General features: G+C 37.0%; 1 protein-coding gene across 1 annotated transcript in view; it reads left to right on the top strand.

Annotated features, from left to right (window-relative positions):
* SNTG2 (syntrophin gamma 2) overlaps nt 1–20,285 on the top strand; it is a 306,614-nt gene extending 286,329 nt beyond the window's left edge. Inside the window, exons 15-17 of the mRNA XM_072857795.1 lie at nt 3,256–3,348; nt 8,637–8,747; nt 20,154–20,285. Of these exons, the coding sequence (XP_072713896.1) occupies nt 3,256–3,348; nt 8,637–8,747; nt 20,154–20,285 (336 nt within the window). The remainder of the gene's footprint in view (nt 1–3,255; nt 3,349–8,636; nt 8,748–20,153) is intronic.
* Nucleotides 20,286–21,782: the final 1,497 nt, after the last annotated feature.

Genomic DNA, 21,782 nt, shown 5'->3' with positions numbered 1-21,782 from the left:
ATGATAGTGTCATGCTGGCCACCACAAGTCTGCCCAAAGAAGCAGCTGGAACATCCATTGGTTCTGCAGAACAGCTCCAATGGAACCTGCCATCGGGAGGGCAGGAGCCCCAGGATCCTGAGACAGTCTGCTAAACAAGGAGGATAGATCAAAGCTGAACCATTTCTGGGAAATCTCTGTGTCTATGGGTGACAGACTCTATGGGTGACTCGCTTTACTGAGTGTGTATGTGTAGTCATTGTAGCTTTTAAGCCCTCTCAAGGACTGGGAGGACTTATACCAGTGCCAAAGATAGACCAGTGCTATGCTTCTGAATAAGGACAGGATGTCTAAGAAAATCCTTCTATGAATGAGTCAGAAACACTGTTCTTCCGCTATTTGGACAGTGATATTATCAACTTAATGATCTTTTCATGAGCTAAAGGTATATGCATTGAGATAGTGATACCTGAACAATTACACAGATAGGAGTTTTGTAATTGTCTTTTATTACAAATAATTATTCTACAGATTATTTCACCATTGCTTGGAAAGCATTAAATAGTTAATCTAGGATGTATACTACAATTTTCTTAGCTGTTGCAGTTCAGGCATGAGGCCTTCCTTTTAACACCTAAATTCTTAATACTTTGACTAAAGAATCTCATCAGGCTTAAACTCCCAGTCTACATCCCCATAATGTTCAGAAGCACCAAGGTTACAGCTGAAAAAACTTTTAAATCTTGTCTGGAGCAGTGCAAGCCAAAAATGGTCACTATACCACATTTGCTAATGTTTTCAATTTTCATACATGTATAAGCTATGTAAATTAATGTGGCTATTAGGGTATAGCTGTATGATTGGAAAATATTTTAATGCGTATCTTAAGGTTGATAACCTTGTAGATTCGCACCTACCTCTGTTTACAATCCCCAAGTGTTTTGTGATAAGCTAGTATTAGACCTAAGCCCAGAAGAATCTCATTTCCAATTGGTAAAGAAGGTTTTTTAAATAACCTATTCTCTTCGTCTCTCTTGCTTAAACTGTGAGTTCTCAGGTTAGCTAATATGCAGTGCTATTTTATTTTCTGCAAAATTCACTAAAAGACAGCTAAGCCTAGATTTCTTACGTTAAACTTCCATGTAAACAGTTGTTGTAGATAACCAAGGGTGATCATGCAATTGCAAGTGTCCAGGAAGCTTATTCCAAAGGCAAGAATGAGAAGGGATAGTGCTCTGTACTGATATTAATGAGTGGAGATGGGGATCCTTGTCACAGAGCTGTCTGAGAACCTGTTCAAAGTCATTGAGAAATGCCATAGGCAGGCTTTTAAATTTATACAGCAAAACCAAGACTAATTCTGTTGTAAAGAAAATGCTATTAGTGTATTTTGTAAATATAAACCTTACATATTTATTTGCAATGTTTATCACAGTGAAAATGCAGCATATTCTGTCTCTAGTATTTGTCTGCAAATAATTTCCAAACCAGTTCCATTATTTGCAAATACTGAATATTTGTAAAATACTCCTGGCTCATTATTTGTGCATAGTTCATTTTAGTATTCAACACTTGTGGCTGAGAGATTAGATGCTTACCCATTGGGGGAATGTAATTTAATATGTTTTAAAAATTGCTTTGCTGAGTCAGAGCTCAGCTAGTATAACCTTTTTAATTGGAAAATAATGGAGAATAAGTTATGACTGGTGCTTAATGACACCTTATAATTACTGAATTAAATGTAGGGATATTTAAATGTCATTCCAATTGAATATCAATCACTGAAATATTCTTAAATGGCAAATAATATCATCTTTGAACACCAATGAGCAAAATAATTATTTAGAAATAATATACATCTCTGTCATTGTTGAGCTGATTATAATACTAATCTGTACTAATAAATTAATTTCATTCCCAGCCCTTTCAAGATCCTTTATAAAATATCATATCTGTATCTCAGAAATGCTTATTTTAGTGTAAATCTAAATTTTTTTATTAATAGTGGAATGAGGAAACCTTTGCAATTACTAAAGGCAGAAGTTTTAGATTATACTAAAATCTTTAAAAAGCAATTAAAAGGACAATTTTCAACTTAAGCAAGTTTATTAATGCTTTCAATCTCCTCTAGGCCATTCTTGTGTTAAAACCATTTTTTTTAAATTTAAATAAACTATCCAGATACAAAAATTTCGTATAAACAAATGTCTAAGCGTGAGGCAACATTGCAGTTTACGATGTATCAATGAGAGCAAAGTAATGCTCCCTTGGAAGGAAAAAAAAAAAAAAAATCAAAGATTTCATAAGGCACAAGCGTATCATTTTAAAAATGGCCAGTAAGGTGAGGCGAGGAAAGGCTGGAGACAGGATCTGATCTACTCATGCTGAACGCAATGGGCTTTTTGCCATTAACTGTCAATGGTGAATGTCATCAAGCTGTTTCATATTACATCAGCAGCAGAAGTTTTTTCCTGTGCTTTCAGAATCCATCATATACCCAAGTTAGCTAGCCTTAAAAACACATATAAAGAAGAATGTTAAATGACTTTTTACTATAAAGCTTATTCAGAAGTTTAAACAGAACTTCTGGGTTTTTTTAATAATACAGATTTTTTCTTTCTAACCTGAAAGATGATCAAAGAATTGGTGTATATATAGCACTGTCTAGCAAGTATCAGTGCTAACTAATGAGCGATAGTTGTTAGTTCTTATTATTAAATTACATGGACTAACATTAAACAACATAGTGCTGCACTCGCATTCCACCCAAGTTTACAAATGAAAAAATGTTATAAAATAAAAAAGACTGTCTACAAAGTTTAAATCAGACGGAGAAGTCAAGTAGACAGATAGCTTTTTCATAATTAGACTGCAATGACTAAACATTTAGACACTGTTACCTGCACATTTGTTGGAAATTATGTCAGAAGTCATTACTAGGTCAGGTCTAAGCAGTTTTCCAAAAGTCTAAAATAGTCGGATTTGGCTTTGTTTGTTCTGTGTTGCATTTTGTAAGGGATGGTTTCCAAGAATACGGTATTTATTTTGTAGAAGAGTGACTTGAAATGTAGAAGACCTCCAGTTAATGTCTTGTTGACAGATCTGAAACTGACTTACAGTCAGAATTTTTTGACAATTTTAAAATGTAATAATATAAAGCAGTACCAGTGTTGCCAGCTAAGTATCTTCCCACACAAAAAACTGCATAAAATATTACTTTTATATGATAAATGTCAATGATGGCTGTTCTCTCAAAAAGTATACTTTTTTTTCCAGTCTAAAACATATATGTGCAGTTGGCAAGGGGATACCCTGTGTTTCACAGTTGACTTTGCTCTGGGGTTTACCTGTTTTGACAGTAAAACAAAGGTAAGAAGAAAAAGAAAAGAAAACATAACTGTTTTATTTTACTGTTATTGAAGTTATCAGTAACCATAACTTTATGTTGATCAGTAATGGTAATTTTTTATGTTGATGTCAAGTATTTCTTCCTCAAGCATACCGTACTTTTTATTTATATAGCACTACTGAAATGTAGTCAGTTTGGGACTTGAAAGGGACAATTATAGTTGTGCCTTAGCATGTAAAGATAAATTTTGGAGAAAGATATTAAAAAAGTAATTTCCTTTTCAAGTAATAAAAGCAAAGGAAGGTTATATTTAGCAGAGAACTTGGTTTCTTATAATGAAGAAACTTCAAGATTTTTAAAAGATTACCAGTCATGAAAAAAATGAAGTGTCACCTATTTCTATTTGTTTTGAAGCTACAGATACAAAATAGGATTGATTATTCTTCCATCATAAGAAATTTAGGCCATGTCTAAAATAAACAGAACAAGGGCAAATGCATTTCAAAGTCATAATCTATAAGCTTAAATTCACTTATCTTGCAAAACAGTGGCTATATATAAAGTGCCTACAGGGGATGGTTTATGATACATACCAACTTCCAAGCCCTGTCTATAATTCTACTTTTATATATATAATTTAGTGATACTTTAATTTAAATTATTCTAAATGGATTTATACATTTGTTTGCCAGTAGAAGTAAACATACATACAAAAAGTGTTTCTGCATTAATAGAGCTGTACAGTAGGAGGTCTGTCCTCTGAAATATGGTCTTCAACTCCAAACTGAAAGGTTTTTTTAAATATATATTGAAGAAATTCAGTCAGTCATTCTGAGTTAAAAGGAAACATACTGCATTTTGAAATATTGACACAGGATCTAGGTTTTGTGTGTTGCTATTTTGGGGGTTTTGGGTCAAAATGCACAAGTTTATCGAAATCATTGTGCAGAGAAATAATGACCAAGATCATTGTTATTTGAAAATTTAGACTAATTGCATTAAGTGTGCTATCCTATGAGGTAGCATAAAGTTTCAGGATATATGTTTGCATACCTTTCTCTGCCTCAGGTGACACTGCATTCTGAAATTGTGCTTTTTGCAAAACTGTACACATTTTGTGGGTAGCCACAAATTAACTATAAAGTAATCTCATTAGTTTGGACTATAGAAAATGTTTCTTTTAAATGTGAAGATTGATTGGGTGTACACACACCTTTAAAATTATAAACTTCTCTATTGATAGGACTTTGAGGCACAGTGCCTACCTTCAGCATTGATGATGAGGAGGATTAAATCAACCTTTGTTGTTTACCTAAGGATAAATACAGAATACCATCAGATATATTGATTCTGTTGTTAAACTAAAAATTCTGGAGAGCTCAAGTACATCTGTTGTTCATCTGTGTGAGAGATGGAGATGTCCTCTGCATCGTCAAGCCTGAGTGAGGCAGTAATGGGTGGCTTCCACAGTTCATCTTACTTCCCATGCTTGTCAGCTGGAGTTGACTGTGTTGCCCCATACTCATAGCTTTTTCAGAATATTTCCTACCAACACTGAATAGATTGTTGAAGTGGTCAAGCAATTAACAGTTCATTATGGACACAGCAATTTTGCTGAAAAATTTATTTTTTCTTTGAGATAATGAATTTAAAATTAAAGTCACCTATTGATGCAAAGGATGCTCTTACACCACAGCAGGTGTTCATACAAGCTTATTAAAATAAAGCCCAGTTCCCCGTCTGCTCTATGACTTTAAGCCTGGATCTCAAATTTTGGGCAACCAGCTCATGTAGTCATTAAAAATGTTCTTTTTTACAGTCTGGAAAATAATATAAAAAGGGCCTTCTTATTACAAATGATGAAATTAAAAGGGCAAGAACTTTTGCTTAGGAGTGTGGTGGGTTGGCCCTGGCTGGACACCAGGTGCCCACCAAAGCTGCTCTATCACTCCCCTCCTCAGCTGGACGGGGGACAGAAAATGTATGAAAGGCTCCTGGGTTGAGATAAGGACAGGGAGAGATCACTCACCAGTTACCATCATGGGCAAAACAGACTCAACTCAGGGAATGAATTTAATTTATTACCAATCAAATCAGAGTAGGATAATGAGAAATAAAAACTAAATCTTAAAACACCTTCCCCCCACCCCTCCCTTCTTCCCAGACTCAACTTCACTCCTGAATTCTCTACCTCCTCCCCCCCAGCAGCACAGGGGGACGGGGAATGGGGGGTGCAGTCAGTTCATCACACATTGTCTCTGCCACTCCTTCCTCCTCAGGGGGAGGACTCCTCACACTCTTCCCCTGCTCCAGCATGGGGTCCCTCCCATGGGAGACAGTCCTCCACAAACTGCTCCAGCATGGGTCCCTTCCATGGGGTGCAGTCCTTCAGGAACAGACTGCTCCAGCGTGGGTCCCCCACGGGGTCACAAGTCCTGCCAGCAAACCTGCTCCAGTGTGGGCTCCTCTCTCCATGGGTCCACAGGTCCTGCCAGGAGCCTGCTCCAGCACAGGCTTCCCACGCAGGTCTCACCCTCCTTCAGGCATCCACCTGCTCAAGCCCCACGGGCTGGAGGTGGATATCTGCTCCACCATTAACCTCCATAGGCTGCAGGTGGATATCTGCTCCATCGTTAACCTCCATGGGCTGCAGGGGACAGCCTGCCTCACCAGGATCTTCACCACAGGCTGCAGAGGAATCTCTGCTCTGGTGCCTGTAGCACCTCTTCCCCCTCCTTCTTCACTGACCTTGGTGTCTGCAGAGTTGTTTCTCTCACATATTCTCACTCCTCTCTCTAGCTGCTGTTCTGCCACAGTTTGGGTTTTTTTTCCCCCTTCTTAAATACGTTATCACAGAGGCACTACCACCATCACTGATGGGCTCAGCCTTGGCCAGCAGCAGGTCCATCTTGGAGCTGGCTGGCATTGGCTCTGTCAGACATGGGGGAAGCTTCTAGCAGCTTCTCACAGAAGCCACCCCTGTAACCCCTCACTACCAAAAGCTTGCTACAGAAACCCAACACAAGGACTTTAAGTGTCTTTTAGAAAACTCTCTTCTAGAACAGTTTGGGGGGATTCTTAAACTTATTTTAAATAATTAGTTCATTTCCTACATGTTCTGTTCCAGGGTTGTCATGGGCTTAAGTCATTCAGCTTTTAGCATTTTGGGCCCATCACAGAGATACTCTTGTGGCCTGCAGCTGCTTTATATCTGATTGTAGAGATTCTTTTTATCTTGTTGGCCTGGTTGGTTCATCTTCCCTATCCTGTTCCTCCAGCTGCTCACCCAAGATAAAGTGATCCCAAAGTGTTCCACCTTCTAGAGCCATCTACTTGTCTTCTTTTCCACTCAGTGTCAACTGTTGAGAGAGATGATGACTCCAGCAATGCCTGTTATTGCTAAATTGTTCCTAAGTTCTTGTTTCATCTCCACCCTAGCAGTTATATTGTATAGCGAACATTTCATCTATCCTGTTTAGATCCAAACTCATTTAAGCTTTGAATACTTTTCAGGTGGTCTAATTAGGCCCTCTGGACCCAGTTAAAATCTGTTCATGAATGTAAAGTTTAAGCACCATCACAATGCCTTAGCATAGTTGGGTTTTTCTTCATCTGTTATATTTGTCTAAGAAGTCAATGAGGTTTATGTCTGCAGGGAACCAGGAGATGGAATCAGGCTTTTTGTGCCTTCTACAAACACTTTTTTATTTATAAGGCATTCCATTTCAAACTATAAGTAGGGTTCTAAAGATGACTGGTAGCACTGGTCTACATGAAAAAAATATTTTGTGATGAGGTATATTGGAAAATGGAATATAGCAAACTTTTTTCTGTGTGTGCTTTTGAAATAGCCATCAAAGTATTTAAATTGTGTTTCCTCAGCAGTGTCCAGGACTGAATCACATTTCAACATGTGCACAGAATTTTCATTAAGATTACAAGCATTAAGGAAACACTAGCAGGAAGTGCGGGTGCACGTTATTACCTTGTGTTTTTTAAACTTATACATTTTCAGGTGATCAACAGAAAACATTCAAGTTGTCATGGTTTAACTCCAGTCGGCAACTAAGTACCACACAGCTGCTCACTCACCCTCCCCACCCTGCTCCCCATGGGATGGGGTAGAGAATCAGGAAAAAAAAAGTAAAACCTGTGGGTTGAGATAAAGAGAGTTTAATAGGACCGCAAAAGAAGATAAAATCATAATAATGATAAAAGAATATACAAAACAAGTGATGCACAATGGAATTGCTCATCACCCACCAACCGATGCCCATCCCATCCCCGAGCAGCGATCGCTGCCCCCCAGCCAACTCCCCCCAGTTCATATACTGAGCATGGCATCATATGGTATGGAATAGCGCTTTGGCCAGTTGGAGTCAGCTGTCCTGACTGTGCCCCCTCCCAGCTTCTTATGCATCTGGCAGAGCATGGGGAGCTGAAAAGTCCTTGATTTAGTATAAGCACTACTTAGCAACAACTAAAACATCAGCGTGTTATCACATTATTCTCATACTAAATCCAAAACACAGCACTATATCAGCTACTAGAGAGAAAATTAACTCTATCCTAGCTGAAACCAGGACACAAATAAATACAGAAAATTACACTGGTTTCAAAAATAATTTCCCAATATTTGTTTTTCAAAAGTATCCCCATAACTATTAAAAAGTACCTGTCAATCTAGGATTTGCCAACAGTAGTAAGATGCCATGCATAAACCTGTAGGAGACCAAGAAGCCTAGAATTCTTATATATTTTACAAACAAGTATGTCATGTAGAACATATTTTTGTGGTTTGCGACACTGCATTCAATAATAACATTTTTGCATTTCTATAGCTTATTTTACCTGAGGATTTCAAACCACGTTACACACATCAGTAAATTCAGCTTTGCAACATCTGTGTAAGACATTATTATCTACATTATGCAGATGAGCCAGCTGAAATATGAGAGATCGAGATATGGTATGGAATTGTGTTCATAGTGAAACTGATACAAATATCGTCATGGATCTTTCTAGAATTAAGCTTTTTCCATGCTTTTGATATTATGTCAGCAACTGAAACATTTACATTTCAGAGAATTTCTAAATAATTGTTTAATTAGTGAATATTAATATTGCATCATTTGCTTTCACAGATGATCTAGATCTGTTAATTTTATTTACTCTGTAACCAGCCTGTTATTATGCACTATGTTTACTGTCCTAATGCTTTATCTTAATACATAAACATTGATCATCAATCTGTAGTTCTAGGTAAGAGTGTGTAACAGAGTCCTTAATCAAATTTCTTTCCCTTTAGAATGTGCTGTGGAGGTTTAAATTCTCTCAGCTCAAAGGCTCTTCAGATGATGGGAAAACAAGAGTAAAGATGCTTTTTCAGAATCTAGACACCAAACAAATTGAGACAAAGGTAAGCAACATCCTCTTTCTCAGTTTAGTAAAAAATGAAATGGAATTACTATCAAGGCATCAAAAATTCCACTTCCTACTGCACATGCAGATGGTGAATTCTACATCACAAGTTTATCTTTTCTTCCCTATTCTCTAGAAACTCCACAATAAATGGAAATGATGTAGTATCTATAGATTTATTACACTATTTGTACAAGCTTGTTACTGAGTTGTGTTATGATGGTGTTTTACTGTTTCAGAAAGATGATTTATGTGAAGTTGTTTAGTCAACCTGTAATAGTTATAATATCTAAAAACTGCTTTTAAAAAGGATAAAGGAAGAATAAAACTATTTAAATGCTAAATACATTTTTAAGCTGCTATATAATAGACTTGAAATTTTAAGCAAATATGTGCTTAAGGTTTACCAATAAAATAAAAGATTGTGTAACATTTATTAGCTCAAAACAGGGAATATTCTTACAAGAGGCCAAGCAATTCCTGAAACCTATTGGTTCTACTGTGAATTAAGAGCACTCAGTGCTTTGCAGGATCTGGAATTAAGCTGTGGAGACATCCAGTCACTACTATACATGAGATTTTACTGGTGTCTCTTTTTTTTTCCTCTAGCAGTCATGAAATAAAATTGTGAAACTTAGAATTCAGATTCCCAACCGAACTTCAGCAGTCTCTAATTCAGGATTGTAGTTTGAATCATCATCTGTAGGTTTGGCTGTAATGCCTTAATCTGCACTGATTCTGCCCTGTGATCCCAAGCTTGATGCTGAATAAATAAATAAAAAGATAATTTTTCAATCATGCAGTTTTAAAAAGAATGAGGAGAACTTTGATGTGATATGACAGAGAATAAGGTAGGAGTGAGGTTCAACTGGGATTTAGTGGACAAAAGCCAATGAAAACAACAGAAAAATATCTGAAGATCTATGAAAATTCTCAAATACTGGGAGTTGTACAGGTTAAAGTCACTTATAAAGTGATACTTTTCTATAGTGACCATACACAAAGGTTATGTATTACCTATCTTTCTAATGTTTAAAAAAAGTTGTAAGAAGAAAATCTCTAACCTTCCTTGTTTATCGTAAAGTTACAACAAATGCAGTATGTCTTTCTTTGTATATCTATATTAGTAAATTGTTCAGTATTTCATCAGCAAACTAAACCTGAGTGTTCTGTTGGCTCTCCTGTAAAAGATATTATAATATCTGTTACAAAAGGCCGAATACTATAATAACTTGACTATGGTAGCAGGTCATTTCCACTTCATTTCTCACAGTACTCCTTGGAGTCAGAAAAGGAGTACTATCATCACTTTATACGTGAACCTCTGTTGCAGAGGGCTCATGTAACTTGTTCCAGGTCAGACAGGAAGATTGTACTGGTGCAAAAACCATACTCTGAATCTCTGAATCTGTGTATTAAATCATTAGATAATCCATGTGTGTGATTGGCCAAGGGTTCCAATTCCATTGCTTGCAATGGAATTCCATTGCTTTAATACTGGATCATTCTTCTTTCTGTTGTGGTAAACAATCTGATTTTTTTAAATTTTATTTTGTTTTTATTTCTGTGCTCACATCAATTGTTTTTAATTGGTTTTACCTGTATTTTACTCTTTAGATAGAAAAATTGTAAAGTTTAGCATTTTTATGAAAATTTGATTATCTGTAAAATAATTATAAAAGTGAGTCCTAATGATAATTTTACAGCAAATTTTGTGCAGGAGACAGATTTGTTAAAACATTAAAAATATTCTTTTGCGTAGTTCTAATGAAAACACCTGGTAATTGGCAAAGTTTTCATGAATATTTGTGAAGTATCTTGAAATTATCAGATGGAATATGATACGTCATCAGTTCATACAGAATTCTAAGTATGTATGTACCTAAATGTACATATGTGTTGTATATGTTGGAAGAGCCCAGGGAAAGCTCATTAACGGCCAGAGGAGAGGCTGATACTAAGTAGCTGAGGATTTATCAGAATTTCAGTGACTATACCTTTTACCACTGCCTTTGCACAGTGCAGTGTATCTGCTAGGATTTCCCATTAAATGGGACTGGGGTACAGCTGTGCAGCCTCTCCACTTCACATAAGTGGTATATATATATTCAGGTCTATGCCCACCACCTAAATGGTTTTATTTCTTAGACTTCAGAATTACAGACTAGTCGGGAAATAACCAACACTAGTACCCATAGTATAGTACAGTATCTGCCTCAGCTTATTGTACTGAAAGAGATTTCATAGAGCCAGATGGTGATGTACGGTGAAATGCAACCAATAATGAGAAACAGAAAATGTCATCAAGTAATAGAAGTTTCATTTTTCCTGAGTAAATGAGCCACTACATGTGAAATAAAGCTCGATACAGATGACTTATGTTCACTTGGCAGTAAACAGTAGAGTTAAGGTTGCAAAAGAATTTTCCGGATTATGTCTAATTTTATATGCTTTTAAATCCTTGGGCAAAAAAAAAAATCACATCTGGGAATTCTATTTTTGCATCTTGGTGACTGGTTAGAGATGATGTTTTTTCTTCTTCTATAAATTCTAAGCCAAGTGCTTCTTCCTGTGCACTTCAGTTTTAGGTGAAGAACAACACATTTTTCCATTTAAAAAGTTTTCTGTTCGAAGGAGCTAATAAGGCCTAGATTCCTGTCAGTTGTTTCTCCTTCAGGTCCTTCATATTCCCTACAACTTCCCCTCATAGTTTCCCACTTCAGTACTTCCCTGCCTTTAATACTTCCAGTAATAACTCTGACTCCTTGAAATCCCCCAGAAGTCATTGCAATGCATTCATATTACTGCCAAGTTCCAGCATATTTTTATCCAGCCTGACAATGGGGAAAAAGCTGTTGCAGCTGGTTTGTAGGTATGTGTGTATTATCTGGTTAGATAACCCATGTGGTGGCCAAGGGACCCCTGCCGCGGCTGCTGGTCAAGGCAGGAAAGGATGATGCTCTCCTGCCTTCACTTCCCTGCAGGGTGGTAACAGGACCTCCCAATCCCTGCCAACAACTTGTACCACACCTAGAACTCCAGCTCCTTTGAGGTGTCCACCTCTTTGACAAATAGGGCAAAAATTGCACACATGCACACATATGTGATTTCATCACTTCATTTCTGTAGGAAATCAGACATTTTTTTAGAAGAAAGACTTAAAAATTCTGAAATTACAACATAGCATGTAAATGGATCTGTATGAAGGAGTAGCTCTGCGACTATTTTGAAAGAGGGTGGAGAGTAGTTGATTATGAAATGTAATCAACTGTGGCATTAATGTGGCATTAATGTGGAGTTTGCATGGTCAACTCTTCCTTGGATCAGCAGTTTGGAATTCTTTGAACTGGAGATGCCTTTTCATGTCCCTTTGGTGGCGGGCTCTTAAACCTGTTTGCTGTTCAGCCAGATGGAGCATGTTGACTACACATGTGCCTCTTACACATAAGAAGTTCATATGCAAAAAGATACTTGCTTTTGTCTTTTCTTAACAGTTACAACTAAAAAAGATACATGAAAACAAGAAGGAAAAAAAAATCTCTGAATAGTAGTAGGAGAGAGCTGAAGGCATGAAGGCAAGTAATAATTCATAGTTTACTGTGGAAACTGAGAAAATAGCAAATGAGAAGGATAGGTTACATGCTTTTTTGTTTGCTCCAGTTATCAAAAACAAGAATTTACATCCCACATTACAAGTAAGATCAAGGGGTTATAAACACAAACCAGAATATGGAAGGAAGGCGGTTGAATTATTTTTAAATGTTAGTTTTTGCAGTATTTAGGAGCAGGTGAAAGTTATGTTTGAGAATTCCAGGTAGATGGGTAAGATTACAGAAAGAGAAAACATAGCAGCTTTTTTGTTGTTGTTTTTTAAAAAAGGGGATCAAGGGGAGACATAGAGACTTACAGACCAGTCAGCCTAACTTTGATAGTAGAAAAATAACAAGATTATAAATAAACACCGAGATTATTAAATAAATAATTTGTTATTATAGAGAGAATAACAAAGTGATAGGAAACTATTGAGGTGGATTTTTGAGAAGAGACTATAGCAAAATTGCCTCATTTCCATTTTACGACAGGCTAACCACTCTGGAGGGGAACAATACATGTGGTCTGTCTTGACTTTATTAAGGCTTAAACATAGTCCCACAAGATGTTCTCATAAAAAATTTTGGTATATAGTAACTAAGTTAAGTTACCATAAAAAAAGTTAAGAGTGATTGAAAAAGAAACTCTAAAAGTAGATTCCATCATTTGCTTGCAAAATGGAAGAATATAACATACCCAAGTTTGCCTGATCCAGATTCACAGCTCTTTAATTTCCTGCCTGGTGGAAGTCTGAAGCTGGAGTATGCTCAGTGAAAATTATATCTTTATAAATGTTTATAAATTTTCCAAGTAAATTTTCCAATAAACAAATGTGAGCAGATTTCACAGGAATAGTAAAAAACAACCCCCTGATGCAAAACTAATCTTCCTGCCAAATTTCAGAGTCTCAGGAATGAGTAAACCATTTTGCCTAAAATCTTCTTTTGAAAATTAGTCTGTTGCAGAAAACTGGTATGGTAAATACAGCCAAAACATTTTATATTTGGCAAACTTGTATATAGTTTATGTACCTGAACACAGGATCCAGTACTGGGAAATGACAACTCATCTTAATAATAGTACATATTCTAAGCCTACATGACATGTACCCTGAATTTTCAAGGTTGCTTTAAAAAAAAAAAAAATTAAGATTAATGCTTCCAGGATTGTATTGATGATTTATCTCCCTTAGCTAAACTGTAGCTACCTGGAAGATAAGACTTTTTTTTTTCCAAGCATATTTTAATTGAGCATTTCCCTTTTCTTCTCATGTTATTTTTTTTGTTCCTTTTATGCTATGTGGAAAAGAAAAGATGGAATTATATTTTAACAATTCATTCACCCTAAGAAAGGAAAGAGAGTTTATTTATCTTTCTTCACTACATTTTCTCTTTTACTAACTTGGTCTCAAATATGTCATTGAAGAAAGAAAGAAAAGAAAACATAGTATTACTAGACTATTGTGAGCCATATTGAAGCTTCAACTAGGTGTTGCTGGTCTCATACATTTCTTGTCTGTTATGCGTATAACTTAAGAGCTCTGCATATTTATCTGAGTGCATTCAGTATTCTTTTTTCACTGACTTTCAGCCTCAACTCTTCCGTAATTTCACAGTGGTACAATGTGATCTGATTTTGCAATTAGACTCTTCAGCAGTTTTGCAGCAAATCCTATTCTCTTTAAAACAGGAGAACTTCAGGAGAGTGATCAAGGACAGGTCAGCAACTGTATTTTTTTCTTTAGATTTACTGTATTCATCTGAGAGGATATTTATTCCGTATCAGTACTGTTGAGAGATAGGGCAAATTAAGAAGAGTGCAAGCAAAGCTCGCTCTTTACAGCAACATTAATCTCTAGCATCAGTAAAGCATAATCTATGACTCAAGCCCTTCTGTATTTTTATTAACGTGGGTCTTTTGTTGCTGAAGTCTGGCAGTTTACTACTGAACATCTTGAGAGCTTGAAAAACATTTGCAAGACGATGGTAGATAAGAGTTAAGATTTTGCCTGTGTGACAGTATTGGACAGTCAGATTGCTGTTGGAAATGTGTTTTAATATTTGCTGGAATAGGTGAATTTAGTTGGCTGCTCCTAGACAAGCATCTCCAGAACAACTTTTCAGATGGGTTTCTTGTGCATTTGCAAAGTTTGCATCTGCCAATGCAACATTTAAAAGTGTTCCAGATTTAGCAGTAGACAGTGGCATTTGGAATCACTCAAGCTGAAAGTGAAAAGCCATCTGACTCTTCCAGATCTCTGTAGAACACTGTTAAAAGACTTAAGTACAATTGATAGATAGAGTTGCAATTCATCTGGCACTGAATGTTGGCATCATATATCTGGTTCTTATGCTTGCAGGGTAAGAGCACCATTTGAGCTTATCCTTCCGCTCTTTGTGCAAAAGACAGTCACAAAGAGGAGGCCAAATCAAAGTTTAGAGCTGAAGAAGCTTTCATACCATAGCTGATAATTTATCTTTGCATGTTTATAACAGTCTTAACAAGCTGTGCAATACTAATATATTTGTTCTTCTCAACCATGGTATGGCAACCAAGCTCTGGTATACTTTCTGAGATATAGAACTGAAATTAGAATTTCCTCTCCTGTTTTGACTTCCATGTGGACTGGAGCTAAAACCTAGATATCTTTATCTGTTCTTTTTTTTACAAAAGATATGGTTATCATTTCAATCTGATTGAAATAATATGTTGAAGAATAGAGTAGTAATAGTTGTGCTCTTGTCAACAACTAATAAACACTGAGGCTTACCAATGTCCTTAAGGAAGTCATGAAATGCACAGGGCACAATAACATTATCTGTCAGTGTCTCCATTATCTGCCTTTTATGTGATAAAGGCTCATGTCTTGTTCAAATAGTGATTCAACAGCTCACGGAAGTAATCAATAAAATTAAGTGTGTGCATGGTAATGATGCAACAGGCCTGTCAAGCTCTTTACGATATGTAATAAATCCAACTCTCATAGGTGGGTGGACGAAACAAGAACATATATTTTTCTTACTAGGCTGTGCACATAATAGTGATCAAGGTCAGTGCAGTGTGCACATTTGTTAGATTTTCAGTACCAGCAGGCAGTTTTGCAGTCTTGTCCTCCCACTGCTTTAATCCAATCTTTTATGTTCTTCTCTTGCTGTCTTCCTTCTAGTGCCTTTGTTGTACTTAATCCACTTATTAGGATACATATAGTAAACTGAAATAGCTTTGGTTATTGAAATATTAGACATGCACAGATTCTTCTACATACACCTAAAATAAACTGAATCTTAATTAAAGAAAAAAGCAGCACTCACAGATAAGGCAAGCAAGCAGAAGAGTGGTATTAGATCATATAGAGCAAATAAAATGATCAGTTACTCAGTCATCTGCCTGGCTGGGTATGGAGAGAAATGTTACTTAAAAAAAAAAAGAAAAATAACTTTTTAGAGCAATGCATTTGTTTGAAAGAACTGATATTGGTGTTATTTTCTAGGAAACATTCACATTACATTCTAAACCTGAAGAGGCCAAATTCCACCCTAAAAACCATATTCCAGATGGTCTCTTGCTAAGAGACCTATTGTCTCCATGTCCTCTGACTATGCAACATCTACATTTCTCCAAGCCAGAAGGCCATCCCTATCTTTTACCAAATCCATATTTCCGAACTAACCCTCGGTCCTCTTCCCCTTCGCTGTTGTAATCTGCATGCAAGCCATATCCACCACCAGAACACCAGTTCTCTGAGCAACCTCTATCCTGAGCCTGCACAAATCTGAACCCCAACTTCTGCTTTGGATATACGTGACTATTCCCCAACATCTGTACCTGACTAGCCAGCTTCAGGATTGTGAAGGCAGCCAGTGCAGGCATCAAACACAAAGCACCACAGCCTCACCCCCATTTGTGGTCTCCTGTGTCAAATAACTGTGATCAGCTGCATTTCTGGGAGTTTCTGGTGCCTGAGGCCTCAGGTGAACCCCACCTCTCTGATACCACCATAGCTGACCACATCTAACTGAGCCCTGCAAGAGGACACCTCCAGAGCTCGGCTCCTCTTGTATGATCCCAGATGATCACTCACTCCCACAGATAACCTAACATAAGATAGGGAAGACATGAGAGATCACAAGGGAAGCGAACCAGCTGGTAAACTGCATGAGGAGTGCTTACATGCCACCTATTTGGCTACCCAGCTCTATAACAACTTTCAAAACTAGCACCACTCTTGAAAATAATCCCCCTGACTGAGGGGCCTGCAGTATTAACTGGAGAAAATACAGTGTTGTCTTCACATAAAGCATAGGTTTAGCAATACTGCTCCTCTTTCAACTGTATGTAGATTATCTTTTATAGAAATAAGAGTATATTATTAGTATTCAAAAGGTTATTCACAACAGATTAGACAACTTCTCTCAGATACACAAGAGGGACTACTGCAGTTTGTTCTACAGTCTGAACTCTGATAGAAACAGAGAGGACTCTGCAGCGGGGGCACTGGGAAGGGCTGACTCCCAGTGATGAGGCATTCCTGTCTTTGCTCTTTTCTTATCACAAAACTCTTCACATAACGTTGTTAGAGCAGTCTGAAATCCTGCCTACAGTCTGTGTTAGGTTACCTCTGATTGCTTGAATAAACATATACATGTTAGAAGTGCATAAAGCCAGAGCAGAGAAATGGAAAGCTTTGGGAGGGGCTCTCTCAGTTCGTTTGGCTGCATTTGGTCAGCGTGTTGAATGTCAGAACCTGAGGTGAAATTGTTGGATGATTTCAGTTGATTTTGGAGCAAATCTAAGATTAATGTAAATGGTTTTATATTTTAGAATTTATTGTTTTTAAAGATGGTAATTCAGGAGATGTAAACCTTTGACTTGAGCCGAGAACTGATATACTGAGACCTGCATTATTTCATATTGAGTTGTATTTCATTAATAATCATGAGTATGTACTTCATTTTAGTTTTATAAAACTTAGACAATGAGAGTTAGATAATGGCATTAATTTTTTTTCTGAAAGTGTTTATATTAATTTTATATTAATATTTACAGTAGACATCTACTGACAATAAAATATATTTTATAGAAACTTACTCCCATACTTGCTCCATAACTATCAATCAAAATAGAAGAAGCAGGTTTTTTATGCCCCAAAAAATCAGAATAAAGATTACATGGGCTTAAATTCCTCAAAGGATTTTAACCAATATTCACGCTTCATTTTTCTTTCACAACGAGATCTAATTTTGAGTATGAGGCCCAAATGATTACTTCAGCAACCAAATGCCAGTTATTAACAGTAACCTAAGTGCTTAGTTTGATCCAAGTTCTCAAGAGATTTTTCTTCTTTTAGGATAATTATTTCTTAATTTGTTGACTAGCAAGTATGCAAAAGCAGAAGTTTGAGAGAGTTTTGCCTCTTCCCTCAATGTTACCTTATTTTCTCCTTATTGAACTAAGTATGAATAATAATAAATAGCATATTCTGCTTATCGGTTATATTGGTTTATGCCCCTATTTTTTAATTAGGAGTGGTTTGTGTTTGCTGTTCTTTTATAATCTTGGAAGTGTCAGTTTGTATTAGATATCAAATTATAATAATCTGTTTTAAATTGCTTATTACTTCTACTGTTGGCATCAAAAATGGCTACGCATTGTTTCTGAATTCAGCTATTTTTTCTTGGAAAATTGTAGGAAAACCAGTCAGTAATTTCAGAGAAGAATTTTTGAAGGGAGGGGAGAATTATTTCATTTATGTTAGCACACTCTTAAAGCTTTTTAATTGAGAAATTTGTGTGTTTCCAGGTTCTGGAAGGAGCTAAAATTTGTCTGTCTGATGATGACCCATCCAAGACAAATTATTAGACGCATCTAAAAATCTCTGCTTACATATTCTTTGCAGGACCTAGGGGCTGAAAGCATTGTTCTCTTAGGCTTCTGTGTGCACTGAGCAAGCACTATAAGGAGGAGAGCTTGCTGCCAAAACTTTCTCTGTTCCAAGGCTACCGTATCCGAGAAGGTCTTTTCCTGTAGTTTTTGGGGGTGTTTGATAGAGGATAAAGGCATTTGTAAGGCCTGTTACACCACAGGAAGAGCATATCTTGGGAGCTTGTTGAATATCATTCTATTACTCTTATTGTCCAGTAATGTTGCTTATTGTCACCTTATGCTGGAAAGAGTAGACAGTAACAGAAAATTACATTTTTCTGGGAATAATACATTTGCTTAGTGGGAAATAAGATCCCTGAGACAATAAACTATATGTGGCTTAGGTTGTAAAGAAACTGTGCACAATTTTTTTTTTTTAAATCAGTAGAATATCATCATCATGAAGTAGAGCCCTCAAATATTGTCAGGGTGTAATGGTTTCTTTCTGCCACTCCTTGTTTCTCTTTTCCTTTGCTGCTCCTTGCTTCTGGTTTCCTCTGCTCCAGTGTGGCTCCTCCATCGGTTGCAGTCCCTTTGGGGGTGTTACCTGCTCTGCCATGCAGCACCTCCTACTGCACTGCCCTTGTTGCCTTTTTTGGGAATTTACTGCCCTTTCTTAAATGTGTTTTCCCAGAGGCTCCACCGCCGTGGCTGCGGGGCTCAGCCGTGCCCTGCGGTGGGTCGGTTGGAGCCGGCTGGAACCGGCTGTGTCCGGCACGGGGCAGCCCCGGCCTCTCCTCACAGAGGCCGCCCTGCAGCCCCCCTCGCTACCAAAAATTTCCCGGTTACGCCCAATATAGGGTCACAAAACCATGCCCCACAAATAGAGCGAACAATTTAAGACATTCATTAGTAGTAAAACAACTCCTGCCTAGTAAATACATGGCCTTTGATAGCAAAATGGTGTGATGGTGAGCTTTTCCGGAACAGTAACCTTGAATTCCAAATATTCCATTTGAGGCAATTTTGTTGAGAAGATACCATAAAATACTGTGACAGGAAAAGTGGAAGTCCAGTGCTTTGCTCTTTGTTTAAAGACAAGCATACGGAGTGTGCCTCTGTAAACTACTATGCAGCCAACACACTGTTGAAAACAAATGTCTTCTCCCCAAGCCGAAAACTGTCCCAAATGTCCCCACAATATATTTACCAGCTGCTTTTCAATAACCAGCTACTTTACAAATAGTAGTATCATGTAAATTGAACATGTTTATTATATGTGCTGTCATTGTGTCAGAATATCACTCCATTTCCGTCTGGGGAGATTGGGAAAAAGAAATTTAACTTGCGCACAGAAGATGAAATACATTATAAAAGGTGAAGGGAATCTGAGAACTGGTTAGGGGTAACTCTGCATTTCTTCGTGAATTAGGGCATATGAATTTCAAACCCAGCCATATCGCTATATGCAGGCTGTGGTGTGACTTGACTTTAGCTTCCACCCTGCCTCTGGCCTCCCAGCTTGCTTATCTGACTCTCCTTCAGCGGCTGCCAAAGTACGTGTCCTCCTCACCCTCCCCGGCTGTGACTTGACACCGCATCATCCCCAAACATCCTTAACTTATCAAATATTTTAAAATATGCTGCGATATTTGAACGTTCTTGCAAGTTGAACACTTTTATTGTCCAAGTTGAGTAAAATGTAAACGATACAGTAGCACAGAGTGAAAACTAAATTGACATGCGGTGCTGCCAGTGAACCAGGTACGGATACACATCTTTTATTCTTAACACTTTTAACTTTATAGTTCCGTATAAAGATTCAAATTTTCATGTAAAGTCCATTGTTGTTCGCTGACTAGCCTGTTCTGTATTTATGTAAAATGTTTATAAACCTGAATATGAATTCACATTTTCTCTTCTTTTTTTTTCCTCTTACTTCCTCTTTCAGGAACTTGAATTTCAGGATCTGACGGCAGTTTTACATTGTATTCACTCCTTTATAGCAGCAAAAGTGGCATCTGTGGATCCAGTATTCATAGACAGTCAGAGCATTGCAAGAAAATATATGTACAGTAACTGATATCAGATTATATGTTGTGACTATGGAAAATAAATTATTTTCTTAAAGAAAGTAGTTATTTCATGCACAATATTGCAACTTTGTGATTTTATAAGTCTATAGTTGTGTTATCTGTAACGTTAAGAGTTTTCACAATTCGTTAAACATTTGGAATCTATGAGTTAACAAATATTAAGTCAAACTGAATCAGTTTGTCATCTTCAGCATTAATATAAAATTCTGAGTGAATATTCATTCAATAATATTTGTGAGGTCATTTTGATTTCTGCTCTCATGGTCATACATACTCCCCCATGTTACGTAGAAATGTGGAATAACATTTGAAAAGTGTATGCAAAATTTGGCCTCTAGGTCTGTTTTGAAAAGTGCTGGGCACACAGACAATCTCTACAGCCTTCACTGTAGAAAAGAACTAATTACTGAAGATAACTGCCACAGGAATTGGACTTTTATCTTATTTTGATATGTTTGAAAAATAGTAGTTCCACAGTCCAGTTCTTTCGAGGCTTGAGAGTTTAGCTCTGGCAAAACATTAAGTACTTTATTTCAGATCAAGGAAAAGACTTAAGCACACACTTGACTCTAAGCATATTAAGTAGCCCCAGTGTATGCACAAGGTAATGTTAAGTACGTATTTAAATATCGTGGTAGATCAACTGAAGAGCTTTAGAGTCTGCTAAGAAGCCTAACCGTAGGCACTCAGTTTTAGAAAACTTGCCATAGGGTTTTCTTATCTGTTAAAAAAGCTTCCATGAATCATTCATTTATTCATTCATAGATTGCCTTGATGCTATCCTTTGATGTGATGCTCTGTATGGTTGAGAAGAGCTTCTTTAATAACTGTTTTGTTTGGAGGAGGATGCTCCCAGTATAGGGTGAACATAACAAAACATAAAGATTTTTCTGGGCCATCTATGTTTTTTTTCCTACAGCTCTAACCCTGACTTATACACAAGCAAAGTGAGTTTTTTCCTTGCTAAGGAAATAATATGGTTCTACTTTTGACATATTCCTAACCTTCCTTCTAAAATCACTTTCTTATACGCACAGATAATACTTCCCGCTAATGAAAAATTATATAAAATGAAGACATATTAATCTTAGGGCATATTCCCTGTAATACCAAATATTGCAGGTTTCTGTTATAGAAGTCTCAGTTGTTCTCAAGTGCAGTTTTGAGGCAACATCAGGCAAGGTTTGGGTTTTTTCGAAGAAAATAAAACAATCAAAAAATGAAGCAAGAAGAGTATCCTAAACAGATACAATGGATATAGAGCGAATTCATCAAAGTTCCTCCCTAAATTTTAGGAGTCTAGTAAAGTGTCCTGCTAAAGTAAAAGCCTACAGTTACTGTATCCTAAGGAAAAGAGGTAGGTGCCTTTAAAAGCTCTCAGGTGAGGAGTGTTTTTACATAACTTCAGTGCTTAAATTTAATCAGAGAAGTTCCCGTTCTCAGGTCTTAAGGTAGTTAGCTGTCTTGGCAGACTGCAGTGGGGC

The sequence above is a fragment of the Ciconia boyciana genome, chromosome 3 (genome assembly GCF_034638445.1).
Source record: "Ciconia boyciana chromosome 3, ASM3463844v1, whole genome shotgun sequence".
NCBI lineage: Eukaryota > Metazoa > Chordata > Aves > Ciconiiformes > Ciconiidae > Ciconia > Ciconia boyciana.
This window is presented reverse-complemented; position numbering and strand designations above follow the sequence as displayed.